The 15,983-nt window shown below is 41.5% G+C and overlaps 1 protein-coding gene across 1 annotated transcript; it reads left to right on the top strand.

Annotated features, from left to right (window-relative positions):
• Positions 1–15,839, top strand: LOC128306745 (phosphomevalonate kinase). Its single transcript, XM_053044343.1, has 3 exons — positions 1–53; positions 14,909–15,068; positions 15,140–15,839. Exons 2-3 carry the CDS (start codon positions 14,971–14,973, stop codon positions 15,618–15,620), a joined length of 579 nt encoding a protein of 192 aa, XP_052900303.1. The 5' UTR covers positions 1–53; positions 14,909–14,970; the 3' UTR covers positions 15,621–15,839.
• Positions 15,840–15,983: the final 144 nt, after the last annotated feature.

The following is a 15,983-nucleotide window of genomic DNA, read 5'->3' as shown; positions in this document are numbered from 1 at the left end:
CGGGGATCTGTCACAACATGACAGTACTACCACCTCCCGATGTTTGTGCTGTAGTGATCTTTGATTCCATTCGACAGTTGGACACTGGAGAGTAACAACGTGTTTTTCGCCAACTACTGTTTAAAAAGTCGGTTAAAAAGCGATAGTGAGCAGCGTGGTGGAAGTTTAAAGGGAATAACCCCCCGTAAATAAAACAAACAGGTGATACAAAAGACAGTGATAAAATCGGATAGTGTATAGAAGCAAAGTGGATATGGGGGTCGTGGACCCCGGAGGGGGTGTCCCCCTCAAAAACTATTTCGAGGTACTAGAGGACCTTGGCGAACCGAGGAGAAAAGTGGGAAGAAAAAATCGGAACACGATGGCAATCGTGAGCGAAGCCGCAGACGATTCGCTGTTTCTCGTAATGGAGTCGACAACGGAGGAACGAGACCTAAGCAGGTGCAACCCATTTCTGGTGCAGAAAATCTTCACCAACGCCATTGGTAGCAACCCAGAGTCCGTAAGTAGACTGAGAGGAGGGAAACTCCTTATCAAGGTAAGGAACGAAACCCAGGCCAGAAAGTTGAAAAGCGTGAAAACGATACCAGATAGGGTAGGGGCAATAACGGTAAAAGTGCAAGAACACCCGACGCTGAACATAACTAAGGGGGTCATAAGGAGCCCTGACCTAATGCACCTAACGGAAAGTGAAGTTCTTGCCGGCTTAACTGGTCAAAAAGTTACGGAAGTCGTAATCATGAAAATGAAAAAAGACAAAGAGCTGATAAATACCAAGACAGCCATCATTTCGTTCAAATCGACACACCTGCCCAGATCAATTGATTTTGGATGGTATCCAATCAGAGTAGACCCGTACATCCCAAGACCCATGAGATGCACAACGTGTCTAAAAATTGGTCATACAAAAAAATGGTGCAGAGGAGAAAAAATTTGTGGGAACTGTAGTAAACCGATGCATGAAGAAGAATGCACGGAAACTAAATGTGTATCATGCGAGGGTGATCATCCTACGCTCAATAAAGACTGTCCAGTTTTCAAGGACGAAATGGAGATCCAAAAGATAAAAACTTTAAGCAGAGTATCATACGCAGAAGCTAGAAGAATTAGACGGAGCCAATGCCCTACGATTCCCAGAAACTATACAACAAAAGAAACATCATACGCACGCACGACAAAACCAACGCAACCCGAGACTAGTCTCGCACACAACGAAACACACATAAGTACAGAAAAAAAGACCAAACTAAACGAAATAAACACTAAGCAAACAGACAAGAACACTAAACCAACAGAAATACAAAAAACCAACACACAACAAAATACTACAGAAATCACATTGAACACTAACACAACGAACGAGACAAGCACAGACTCCATCCAAAGCCTCTCCGAACATGATGGCGATACAGCCACTCAGGCGGACAGCGCAGATGAGATGATACTATCAGAAAACGAAAATACAGACAAAGATCCAACCATGACCATAAACGGAAAAAAAATACCAATAAGCAAGCTAACTAAAGAACAACTAACGAACATCATACTATAGTAGTGTTTATTTGTAGCCATGGCTCAGATAAAACTGCTACAGTCAAACATTCAGAGCTTACCAAAGAACAAAGATGAACTAACCTACATTCTCAACCAAAATGGATGTGATATAGCCTGCCTTCAGGAAACTTGGCTGAAGGTGGAAGAATCATTCAAAATAATAGATTTTAATATAATTAGAAAGGACAGACATGACGGGTACGGTGGCAGCGCTATACTCGTAAGAAAAAACATTAAATTTGAAACAATAAAAGTGCACGAGGATAGCAATATGATACAAACAACTGCCATAAAAATACCGTCAACGGGTCTGGTCATCACCAGCACGTACGTTGCTCCCAGAACGGATCACAGCCACTTTGTTAATATATACAAACAACTCCTCACAAACACGTCCAAAGGGAAGTTTAGGATACTAACAGGTGATTTCAACTCGCACCATACATATAATAAACGATGATGGCTTTGCTTAGTGAAAAGTGTATCTGGTTTATTATAAAGCGAACCGGAAAAAGAGTACATGTAACAAAACACGCAGATAGGATTGCCAACCTATCTTTACAAAAGATATCAGTTCCCAATTAACGTTGTGTCAAAGTGACACAAGACTACAGGGGTTGTATACTCTAACACCCCCGCTCAACCGCTGCAACTTGCTAATCCAATGGCTAGACAATTTCTTTTAAATGCTGCGATCGGTAGACCCTTAGTCATCATATCTGCCTGTTGGTTCGTCGTTGGAATATATTTAAGGATGATTTGCTTTTCCTTCACTAAATCTTTTAGGAAGAATAATTTCACGTCAATGTGCTTCAATCTTCCGAACCCTCTGGAGTCTTCGACGATGCTAATCGTTGATTGATTATCTTCAAAATAAGTCACAGGAAAATCCACCTTACATCCAAAATCGCGAAACAAACGCGACATCCACAATCCGTGACGAACAGCAACACACAAAGCAGCTAGTTCAGCTTCCGTCGAAGACAGTGCTACAGTTTGCTGTTTCCTAGTGATCCACGCCACAGTTGATCCAAACGTTTTGAAAACGCTTCCGCTCACTGACCGTCTATCGTTGGGGTCATTAGCCCAGTCTGCATCCGAATATACCTCCAGAGGTTTTCCTCCACCTCGGCGATATATAAGACCCACATTTAATGATCCTTGTACATAGCGTAGAATTCTCTTCAAATGTGACCAATGCTCATCCGTCGGACAACTCTGAAATTGGCTGTAGAAGTTCACTGCAGCAGCCAAATCAGGCCTTGTTGTCTGAGCTGCATACATCAGACAACCTATCAACTCACGATAAGGTTGCGTAGTACGGTTTTCTTCTTTGCCTTTAGACAGTTTCAGCCGATTCTCAATTGGTGTGGAACAGGGCTTGCATGTCTCCATTTTGAACCGGTGCAAGACATCTTGAAGATAATGCTGCTGATGAATCTGCATCACGCCTTCTTCTCTGTTGTAGCTGACATTCATTCCGAGGAAACATTTGATTTCACCAATATCACTCATTTCGAACTCATTCGCCAGACATTTCTTCAAGTCTAGTACAACTTCCAACGTTGAACCAGCAATCACGAGGTCATCTACGTACAAAACGATGATAACGATATCGTTCTTCGTTGTCTGCGTATAAAGACACTGATCATTTAGGCTTCGTCTGAAACCTAAACGCCCACGGATGAAAGTATCGAAACGATCGTTCCATGCTTTAGAAGCCTGCTTTAAACCATATAGAGATTTTCGTAATCGACACACTAGATCTCCATCCTTCTGGAACCCCTCAGGTTGCATCATATAAAGTTCTTCTTGAATTTTACCATTCAAGAAAGCTGTACGAACATCCATTTGATGTATCACCATTTTCTTTTCGTTTGCAATCGCCAAAACCATGCGAAGTGTGTCTAGTCTAGCAACCGGTGAATAAGTTTCATTATAATCGAAACCATACTTTTGGCTAAAACCTCTAGCCACTAAACGGGCTTTGTAACGACAAGGCTTGCCATCAATACCTCTTTTTATAGCAAACACCCATTTGCATGTAATAGGTTTCCGACCTTCGGGTAGTTTCACCAACTCCCAGGTTTCATTCTTCTTCAGAGATTGGATTTCTTCATCCACAGCGATCTTCCATTTGGACCAGTCTTCGCGTTTACGAGCCTCAGCTAATGAATTCGGCAGATTTTCCACATAGTTAGTAGCACTCAACGCGTATGTTGCATACTGCATGTCATAGTCTTTATGCCAGATGGGAGGATTTCGCTTCCGTTTTGAAAATTCACCTTCAGAAACTGCTTCAACTTCAGCATCAGAGTTAGGAGCCGTATCATATTCTCCTTCTGATTCGTTGCCTTGTTCGGAGTCCCCCGTTTTAATTTGCAGTTCTCTCTCAGTTGAGCCTGGTGATGAACTATCGTCAACTACCTCTGATTCATTGCCCAATTCATTCTCAACTGATCCTTGTGCTGAACCGTCGTCAATCACTTTCGTTGAGAAGAAATCATCAGCCCATATCTTTTTCACTGTTGTGGTAGTGATTTGAGAGTCTTCCAAGAATATTACATCACGTGCATGAACTATTTTACATTTTTGCGGATTCCAAACAAGATAACCATTCGCGGTGTAGCCAACAAATATTCCTTTCCAAGCTTTCGCATCCAACTTCATACGTTGCTCCTTTGGAATATGTGTGTATACTTGACATCCAAATGTTCTCAGCTTCGCTACGTTGGGTTTCTTGCCTTCCCATCGTTCGTACGGAGTCTCGTTGCTATCGATAGCACTCGTGGGGCTGCGGTTGAGAAGAAACGCTGCCGTCTGGACGGCTTGCCCCCAAAACCGCTTGTCGATTCCAGAATCCTGCAACATGGTACGAGCTTTATCAGTTAAGGTGCGGTTCATCCTTTCACTTACCCCGTTCTGTTGAGGTGTATGTGGAGTCGTCCATTCTGCCATGATGCCTTTCTGCTTTAGGAAGACGTCGAACTGCTTACTGCGATATTCACCGCCATTGTCACATCGCAAACGGCTGATCCGCTTACCAAATTTTGCAGTGACTGCAGCTTCATAGTCACGAAAATAGTTGTATACCTCATCCTTACTGTTCATCAGAAACACCATGCAAAAATGACTCCAATCATCGATGAAAGTGACGAAGTACCTAGCACCACTCATACCAACAGGAGTTACCGGACCACATACATCCGAATGTATTAGTTCTAACACTCGCGACGACCTTTTCTCTTTACGCGATGGATATGGGTTTCGAGTTTGTTTTCCCACCAAACAAGACTCACAAACAATACTATCTTTGTCCGAATGACTGATATTAATCCCAGTAACCATGTTGTTCCGAACCAATTTTTCAATACTGCGCGTATTCAGATGACCAAGTCTCTTATGCCATATCTCCAAATCTTTGGGCACTCTACCTGTCGTTAACATTGAGTTTTCATTTCGCCGTTGGTAACAAAAATCTAGCTGGTATAATTTTCCGATACGTGTTCCACATGCTACGATTTCATCGCCACGATGAATTTCAACGGTCCCATTTTTGTATACCACTGTCATTCCGGCTTCATCCACTCGCATGACCGAGAACAAGTTGCATCGCAAATCTGGCACGTATAGAACATTATTTACAAAACAGTTAATTTTCTTCCCGTACACATTGCTCACAACGTTGACTGTTCCGGAAAATTCTGCTCTAATCGTTACATCATCTTTGGCGATGGCAATATCTATGGGATGCTTTAAACGTGTCAAATTTAGGAAAAATGTTTTATCGTTTACTAAATGTTCCGAGCAACCAGAATCAATGAACCATTCCATACTGTTAAATGATTCCGCTTTCACACCGACAAAGCTTACGCTTGCTTTGCTCATATGAGCCTTCGATGTGTTAGTGACACTTTTTCTTTTGCTAGGGCACTCATTCAGCTTATGTCCCTCCATTTTGCAGCCAAAACACTTAACCTTATTTTTCTGATTTGGTTTTCGAGGTTGCTTTTCACTGGAAAATGCCGCTTCACTTTTCGGCAAGGACAGGTCCACACATTTCCTTTTCGTTTCCTCATCCAGCAACCTACACTTAACGAATTCCAGATTTAGAATTTCCGATGGTAGCGATTCGATGGTTGTTACTACGGTCGAATATGAGGATTCGACTGAAATCATCAAGTAGCATACTACGTCGAGTTCATCCAACGTGGCACCGGTAGCTCTATAGTCCCGCACTAAACGGTCAAGTTTCAAGAAATGTTCCTGTAGCGTCCCACAATTGAAACGTAGAAACACTAACTGCCGCTTCAGGTGCATTCTGCTTGCAATACTGTGCCTCTCAAAAACACGTTTCAAGGCGTCCCACACGTCCTTCGGTGTGTTTTTATCCTGCACATATTCGAGCTGCGAATCGTGTATCCGTGATATCAATAGCGACTTGCAACGCCGATCCTTTTTGGCACGTGCTTCACGGTTCAGCTTCTTCACCTTCGCTATCGTCTCACTATCTCCTGTCTCGTCCTTCAGCGCCTCCAATCCATCCGCATCAGTGTTAACACACTCCAAGAGCTCATGCTCCTCCAGGAGAATTGTCATCCTATACTTCCATGCGGTATAGTTTGAGCCATCGAACAACGGGAGAAAATGACGATCGTTTTTCTCAGTAAGAAGCTCCATCACGATAATAAGCGATGAGTGATCGATACAAGAAACAATATTCACTAATTTTCACTGCCCTTTGATCGCCAACGTATCTGGGCCCATAACCTAATAAACGATGATGGCTTTGCTTAGTGAAAAGTGTATCTGGTTTATTATAAAGCGAACCGGAAAAAGAGTACATGTAACAAAACACGCAGATAGGATTGCCAACCTATCTTTACAAAAGATATCAGTTCCCAATTAACGTTGTGTCAAAGTGACACAAGACTACAGGGGTTGTATACTCTAACAACATACTGGGGTGACCATCATACGGACAAAAGAGGAAAAATACTGTTGGAAGAAACCAACGAAAGTAACGCGACAATTTTATTCAATACTGAATATACATACATATCGACTGACCCAAACAAAAGAGACTCTGCCATAGACCTAACCATCCCGTCATGCAACCTATTAGGCAAAATTCAAAGAGAAATTTTAGATAAGCATATCGGAAATAGTCAGCACAAAATAATTTTAACGAAGGTCCAGCTCTGCACCCCTCGCACTTTAAAAAAAGTACCAGTCCTCGGAAGAATTTACAAAAGAATTCACGAAATGGATCATAATAATTTAGATATTACCACAGCCACCAAAACCATAAAAAATATCATAAAGAACAACCAAAGGGTGGATAAATATCAGGCAAAAGAATGGTGGACAGAAGAGTTGGAATGCTTATGGAGGAAAAAGAATGAAGCAAGGAAAACATTCAACCAAACTAAAACAATAGAAAGCCAGATAGAGTTCAAAAAACACCTTGCGAAGTTCAAATACACTAAAAAACTGTGCAAAAGAGCTAACTGGGAAAATCACTTGGAGGAAATTGATGCCCAAACGTCTCCACACAAACTGTGGAAACTGGTTAAAAAATGCAACAATTCGGAAAGTCCCAAAGAAGATAACATCGTCCACAAATCCAAAGAGCAGGCAAGTAAGTTCCTCAAATTGAACTTTAGCTCACCAAACAAACATCACGCCATTCAAACGATCAATGCGAGGGTTGACTACGACCTGATAAACAACAGGGATTGGCACCGTATTCTAAAAAAGAAGAAGAACACAGCACCAGGGGTGGACGGAATTGTAGTGTTCTAGATTAACACGGTGTTTCCGCTTGGTGGTCTCAACACGACTAACTCTTTATTCGTCTTTCGTCCTCGTTCCCCAGCTTACAAATTCGGGTAACCATACTGCAGTTCCCAGTTAACAAATCAAGGTTGCTATACTACATTCACTTTTCCCTTTTATATATTTCCTTTTCCTGTTTAGCTCTATCCTATGCAGAAGGCTCATACAAAATCTTTTAAATGTGATGGCTTTTGAACAGTCCTTTTAGGTCTAACTGAATGCTGGTCTTATGCCTCAGGTGTGCAATCGGGTCGTCTCTTGCTTGATGTGCCCGCGGATTCTAATCCCTTATTTATTCCCAATGTATCACTTTCTGATACGGAAGATGAAGAACTGTTCCTGTTAACCGGTATTTTTAATAAATGGGAAACATGTCGCCGGTACTTATTTCCTGATCCTTTGCAAGCCACTATTACGTCACCTCCCTTCCTTTTTATAACCTTAAATACTTTGGGCCCAAAATTTGCAGATAACTTGTTTGCTTTAAAAGTTCTCTTTACTAGTACCTCATCGCCTACCATTTTAGGGTTCATTTTCGCGTTTCTACAATTGTCGGCATATATCTTTCCTTTGATCTTTGCTTGTCTATCTCGGTCCGCCGTTTCTTCATCTGCTATTATCGGTTGCAAAATAGATGGAAGTTTGTCCCGAATATTATAGCCAAACATCATCTCGGATGGGGTTCTCTTTGTTGTTGAGTGTGGCGATGACCGATACATCAACAAGTAACTGTTTAAATCTTCTACCCAATCCGATTTGGTAGATTGGCTAATAATCAGTCTCTTTAATAATGAACGATTTTGTCTTTCGACTTCGCCATTCTGCTGCGGCCAATAGGGCGTTGTGCTGATCAGTGTTATGTTATTAGTAGCACAAAATTGTCGAAATTCTTCGCTGGAAAACTGCGGACCATTATCTGCCGTGATAGATAATGGCAATCCAAAACGTGCAAAAATGGAATTTAACCGCTTTATAGTTTCACTGGAGTCAATAACTTTCATGATATCTACCTCTATATATCGGCTAAAATAGTCAACTACTACAAGCAGCTTCTAACGTATTGTTCGACTTGCATCTCGAGTTTTGGGTCGGCATTATTCATTTTGCCGGGTCGATAAACTACTTTTGCCTTGTAAGATTGTAACCGTACAACCCATCGCTCAATCCTAGCACAAGGCTTTGATTTAGGTCCAAAAATAAATTCCAATGGTTTATGATCAGTTATAAGTTCGAAAGAACGCCCATACAAATAATAATGGAAGCGTTCTACCGCCCATACCAAGGCTAAGGCCTCCTTTTCAATCTGTGCATAGCGCTTTTCCACCTCGGACAAACTTTTACTAGCACACGCTATAATCCTTGGACTAGTCTCATTGATTTGCATTAAAACAGCGCCTAAGCCAATCGGGCTAGCATCTGCCACTAGCTGTATTCGGTCCGAGACATTAAAATATCCTAAAGTCGTTGGGCTCATCATTACTGTTTTCAATTTTGCAAACGCGTTTTGTTGTGCGGCTTTCCACACAAAACCTTGACTCTGGACTTGTCTTAAAGGGTACGTTAAGGTAGCTAAGTCGGGAATAAATTTTCCTACGTATTTTACCAAACCCAAAAAAACTCCTTACTTTTTCTTTTGATTTTGGCTCCCGGAAATTTTGAATGGATTCTAGTTTGTCCGCATCTGGTTTGATCCCGTATTTTGATAAGACATGACCCAAGAATTTCATTTCTGAAACACCGTAAATACATTTTTTCCGCATTTAAATTAACGTTCCACTCCTCAAGTCGCTTCAAAACTTTTCCTAACCGTTTTTCGTGTTCTTCTTGATTCGATCCGTGTACTATAATATTATCGATAAAGTTTAAACAACCCTCGCAGCCGCTCAATATCTGTTCCATGATCTTCTGAAACAGCTCCGGTGCACAGTTTATCCCAAACATCAGTCTGGTATTACCCTAGACCGTTCTGATATCTTCACCTGAAGAAACGCATGTTTTACGTCGAGACGAGAGAAGACCTCCGCTTTGACCAGGTGTGGTAGAAAATCTTCAAATGTTGGCAATGGATAATTCTCTCCCTCTCTCTATTGCATCGTTAGCTCGTCGCATGTCGATACAGAGACGAACGTCATCGATGCCCTTCGGGACCACTACTACCGGTGAAATCCACTTGGCCGATCCATTTACAGGCTCAATAACTCCTTGCTCCATCAACTCATCCAACTTCTTATCCACTAGTTTTCCAGGGCAATTGGTATGCGTCGACAAGGCTGAGCAACGGGTACAGCATCCCGTTTTATCGGAATATCTAACTCCACATCCTTGATCGTGCCTAAAATGGTTTTTCCAGTTCCAAATGCATTTACTGAGATACTAATGTTTAATATACCCATGTGAATAGCAGTGTCGCGTCCTATAAGTACTTTCCCTTTCTCTTTTACCACATAGAAATCCGTTGTTGTACTTGCATTGCCCAGTCTCATTTCAGCGGTAAACACACCAACCACTTCTAGCGGTTGGCCTCCATATGCTTTGAAAGTTAAAGTCGTTTCTCGTCGCTGATTTGTCACCGTAATCTTCTTATTCTTCAAATGTTCCCAGTCGAGTTGGCTCATTAAATTATACTTCGATCCCGAGTCGATAACTGCGGATACAGGAATACCGCCAATCTCACAATGCACCTCACCGTTGCTATCTGGAGTCGTCAAGTGAAAAATATATTCGTTATTAGCCTGGACGTGTTGCACCATATCTCGCATATTTTTCATGTTATCCGTCTTGTTAAAGTTTTGCTTCTGTCGGCCGAACTTTTGAAAAACGTTTGTTTTCCTTTTCTCGTTGTTCTGTTGCTTGGTACGGCATTTGGTCGCGAAATGGTCCCTTCCGCCACACTTGTTGCAAATTTTGCCTTTCGCCGGACACCTATCTTCTTTCGCAAGATGCCCAAAATACCCGCATCGATGGCATTCGAGTTGTTTTGGCTCAATCCATCTGCCCCTCTTGTCAAACTGGGATGAGTCGATTTTATTTATCTCATCCACATGTTGTTTCTTTTCACCGCCGTTAGGAAACGCCTTTTCTTGACGGGCCACCGCTTCATGTATTTTTGAAATCTTGATTATTTCGTCCAGGTTGACATTCCCCTTTTTAAGCAGCTCGCGGCGCAACGAAACTGAATTACAGTTTTCGATAATTTGATCCTTAATGTTTTCGTCCATTTTGTCTCCAAAATCGCAAAGCTCAGCTTGTAGGCGCAATCTCATCGTGAAGGCATCGAAGCTTTCTTCAGCTCCTTGTTTCATTTGTCGCAGCATATGTCGTTCAAACGTGGAATTTTTCTTCGGTAAGAAAAAATCATTTAGTTTAGCTAGCGCTTCTTCATACGGAGACATATTTGGAGTATAACGCTCGATGTTTGCCAGCGGACCACGCATGTCAGATCCCGGTAATTCAGGCAACGTCTCATAAATTTGTTGTACACACGGACCCACAAAATGCAACAGCAGATCCTTCTTCCAGTTGTCATCATCAATACGGCATGCTCGAAACATAATTTCCAACGATTTGGTCCATTTCTGCCATTCTAGCCCACTGTTATCTGCTTTTGTGTCATAATTGAAAGGTTGGGGTGTCAGCCCGGGCAATCGAAACATTTCTGGAATGAAGTTAGTTAAAACTATAATCGTTATTTTCCTATCATCGGATTCAAGAACCATAATTGAATTTCTCCATTTTGTGTTTCATCATCATTTACACTTCACTACACACTAACACTAGTGTATTAATTTTGTCCGTGCCGATATTACTGTCGGAGACTTGTGCCCTTACCGAGAATTTCTTTTCTCTTCTTAGTGACGCTACTTCCCCGTTATACTTCTCACACGATTCTGCATTAAAGCAATCGGCATCACACTCTAACACTATTGTACTCAACGTGTTCATACCGGTCTTACTGTTCGAGGTTTGTTCCCTTTCCGAGAATTTCTTTTTTTTTCTCTTTTTTCAGAGCTACACTACTGTTATCCTTTGCACACAGTCTGCATTTAAGCAATAAGTTCTCCCGCCTTTTCGGCACGTCGCTGTATTGAAACACATTCCTTTTGTCTCAAGCTCCTAAGCAACTCACACGTTCACATTCGATAGCACACACGCTTGGTTTCTTCGGGACATTGTTCCTCGTATTCGTAAACTACTGCGTCAAAGCACAAATGTTAGCGTCGATACGAAAAGACTGTTCTCCAAATTCCTTTTTTCTGCGTTGAAGCAATCGGCTCAGCATTTAAGCTTATATTGTCATCTGCATTTAAGCAAGCCCATTTCCATTGTTTCTTGTATTCACAGCTTTGACGCTAATACGAATAGTTATGAAACTCACTGCGTTGAAGCAATCGGCTCAGCATTTAAGCTTATATTGTCATCTGCATTTAAGCAAGCCCATTTCCATTGTTTCTTGTATTCACAGCTTTGACGCTAATACGAATAGTTATGAAACTCACTGCATTTAAGCAAAAATCACTAGTTTGGCCATTTCCCAAAAAGCCGCCTTTTCTCACTACCAATACTTACAATGCACTACAATGCTTACCCATAGGATTCATTTCCTTTATCTTTTTTTCCGATTTTCTGGTGTTTCTCCTCGTCGCCAAATGTAGTGTTCTAGATTAACACGGTGTTTCCGCTTGGTGGTCTCAACACGACTAACTCTTTATTCGTCTTTCGTCCTCGTTCCCCAGCTTACAAATTCGGGTAACCATACTGCAGTTCCCAGTTAACAAATCAAGGTTGCTATACTACAGGAATAACATTCAACATGTGGAAAAACCTAAATGAAAAATGCACAGATGCGCTAGTAAAAGATATCAACACCATCTGGAAAAAGGGAAAAGTAACGAAAGCAATGAGAAGAACTAAGATTATAGCCATCCCGAAACCTGGTAAAGATCAAGAAGAGATAGGCAATTATAGACCCATTGCACTCCTTCCCACGCCACTAAAAATCATTAATACGGCGGTTCTTGAACAAGTCAACCAAACGGTAGAGAAGTACATGATTCTCCCAGAAACAACCTTTGGTTTCAGGAAGAACAAATCCACAACAAGCGCCATGAATGTGATAACGAACATGATCAAATGCAATAACAATAACAAAAAGATCACTGGGGTTATTTTTATCGATATAAAAAGTGCCTACAATGGGGTCTGCATTAAAAAATTGATTGAATCACTCAGGGCATGCTACCTACCGGAGGAAATAGTTGCCTGGATAGGCAACTACCTCAGAAGAAGAACAATCGAAATCGACACGAGCGAGGGAAAAATGACTAGGGTCATAACAAATGGGCTTCCACAAGGGGATGTATTATCACCCACGCTGTTTAATATTTTTACAAGAAACATTCACGAAATGAATGACACAAAAATTAGAATAATACAATATGCAGACGATATAGTTTTAGTGGAATCGGGGATATCTTGGAGACATGTTGAAGGTAAACTCCGCCGCTCGGTGAAAACACTGACAGAGAAAATTAAAGAACTGGAGTTGGAGATCAATGGGGACAAATGCTCGATGATGTGTTTCCCCAAGCCCGAGCCCAAAATACAGGTACAAATAGGGTCTACCAAAATTCCATTGAAGAACTCACATAAATTTCTCGGGATCACCATCGATCAAAAACTCAAATTTAATGAACACATAAAAAACATGGCACAAAAAGCAAACAACAGGCTGAACATAATGAAAATGATGTGCTCCAAGAGCAAAAATATAAATCCACAAAAGGCCATACAACTTCACAGGGCTCTAATAAGGGGCAGTGCGGAATACGGAATTTCTCTAAGTGGTAATGCGAACAAGGCGTCTTTCCAAGTGACGAAAAAGATACTAAATCAGTCGTTGAGGAAAGCAACAGGGTGCACAAGGACTACCCCATTAAACACCCTAATGGCTATATCCACCGAAGTGCCTTTAGAGATAAGAACACAGTACCTGATTAACAAAGAACTGACAAAAGAGTTTGCACACGCTTCGTTGACCCGTAGTTTAATATACAAACAATTAAGATCAAGATCCCGCACCAAACTAACAGCTCAAACCAAAGCATATATTAAGAATAAAGATATCTTCGACGCCCTAAACCATTACCATTTTAACGACGCAAAATGCAGCGATTTTAAAATGATTATAAATACCAGCATCAAAAACATGGCCATGTCCAAAGAAAACTCCAACTCAGATATGCTAAGACAATTGTCGATACAGACAATTAACGCTGACCATCAGAGTGTAAAAATATATACAGACGGGAGCATAAGAGACGAAAACTGTGGTATCGGAATAGTATTTATAATAAATTCCATAGAGGAGACAGCAGTGTCGTTCAAATTAGAAAAACCGGTATCCATATGCACGACGGAACTGGTAGCTATAGACAAAGCTTTGGAAATGGCACTGGAAAAAGGTTTAAAGAACCCAGTTATCTATACCGATAGTAAAGCGGCATGTATCATATTGGAGAAATCATTAGAAATCTTAACAGTTGATGAACTTGTAGGAAGGATCCTAAACAATGGGGAAAGGTTAGAAGCGAAAATTCAATGGATCCCCAGCCACGTGGGCGTCGAAGGAAACGAAAGAGCAGATGGTCTAGCCAAAGAAGGAACAAGCACGAGTCGAATCATAGACAATAAACTCAGACAAAAAGATGCGCTATGGATACTGAAGAAAAAAGCTGAAGAAGAGGCCAACAATTGGTATAAGGAAACGTGCGCTACCAAAGGAAAAAAATTTTATAAATATCAGGAACAGTTAACAAACAAACCATGGCACAACAACATGGACCTCGCAGCAAAGGATATTAAAACAATAAACAGACTTATAGCTGGACACGATTATGGCAACTATTGGCTCAGTGTAATGAGGATAATCCCGCAAGGCAACTGCGTAAACTGCGGTGTGCCAGACACAGCTACTCATAGAGTATTTTACTGCGCCAAGTTCTGCTTGGAACGAGCCAAACAGCCGACGATAAATGAAGAAAAATTTCGGGAAGGATGGAAAAAAAGAAATACAGGTATCATAAGCAATGTAGTTAGATTTATACAACAAAACAAAATATCCTTTTAAACCTCTAGTCAATTATTTATTTACTCTTTTAAACCGTGTAGTCAGTAACCGCTGGTAGATGAAAACATCGACATCCGGTCCGAGCAGGCCCGGAATAAGGCTAATCGAAAAGAACATACAGGAGGAAATGCCTGTACACCAGAAACCAGCACTGTAAACGTAAAGAACGTCAGATGGTGTTACCAAAAAACACCAAACAAGAGAAACAATCATCAGGAAGGGCATTAGCAAAAGGAAAAAAGGGCATATGGCCATTAGTTGCCGGCTCTTTAGAAAAAAGAGGTAGATTGAGACTACTCAATACTACGGAGTAACTAGGGAAGGCCCAGGAAGCTGGATTCCTCAGTCATACCGGAGAATTACCTCGCAGAGAAGAAGAAGAAGAAGAAGAAGATCTTTGATTCCAGTGGAGAAAGCGTCCTGCTTTTGGGTAAAAATAAATCGCAACTACTATGGATAATGTACATGTTACGGTGCCGAGAGTGATACTTTTGCTGAGTGGAAAGCGGAAATGTGGCAAAGACTTCCTAGCGGATGCGCTGCTAAAGAGGTACGAGAACATCCGATTGATCATCGCATTCATTCCTAGGTTGTGACTTTAGGTATCACTTCATCTTTTAGGCTCGGTACGCAAGAAGCACAAATTATACGGATCTCAGAACCAATCAAACGGCACTGGGCTGACTGGAAGGGTTTGAACTTAAGCGAGTTGCTGGGTGACGGTGCGTACAAAGAGCGATACCGCAAAGAGATGATCGAGTGGAGCGATGCACGTCGGCAGGAAGACTACGGTGTGTTTTGTCGAGCGGCCTGTACCACAATCGACCGCAGCATCTGCATCGTGAGTGACGTACGGCGAAAGACGGATGTGCGCTTCTTCCAGGAAACGTACGGCTCGGAACGGATACGTGCGGTGCGGATCGAGGCGAGCGAAGCGGTGCGTGCTGGACGGGGGTGGCAATTTCAACAGGGAATAGATGACGTACAATCGGAGTGCGATCTGGACAATTACAGTTCGTGGGATCTGCTGTTGACGAATGAGCATGCGAATGATGTTGATGGACTGTTGGCAACTCTGCAGCGCTTGGTGGAGAACAAATAGCAAATGATTCACGGAAAACAGAATATGATTCACGGAAAAAGAGCACTGGCAAAGCAAACCAACAACGTAAAATATGCACAGGGAACACACTTTAAGCGTAAAACTAAGTTTCTATTTATTTCGACATTGATAGCTGTTATTGGGAGTGGTTGGGTTCTTAAGAGTAGAATTTAAAACTAATCTTTAATGGAAATGCTAATATATACGAAATTATTCGCTCGGCAGACCACGGTAAAACAGTTTCATCTTTTTTTACATTAAAATAATCTTAAGGTTTATATTGGTTTAAGCCTTCCCAAAACAGGGACATTATTACATTAACATTTTGAACTTGCAGCAATATTGAACAAAATTGTTTCGCCA

Source organism: Anopheles moucheti, chromosome X (assembly GCF_943734755.1).
Source record: "Anopheles moucheti chromosome X, idAnoMoucSN_F20_07, whole genome shotgun sequence".
Classification (NCBI taxonomy): domain Eukaryota; kingdom Metazoa; phylum Arthropoda; class Insecta; order Diptera; family Culicidae; genus Anopheles; species Anopheles moucheti.
Note: the sequence above shows the minus strand (reverse complement) of the source record. Positions and strands in the feature narration are given on the sequence as shown.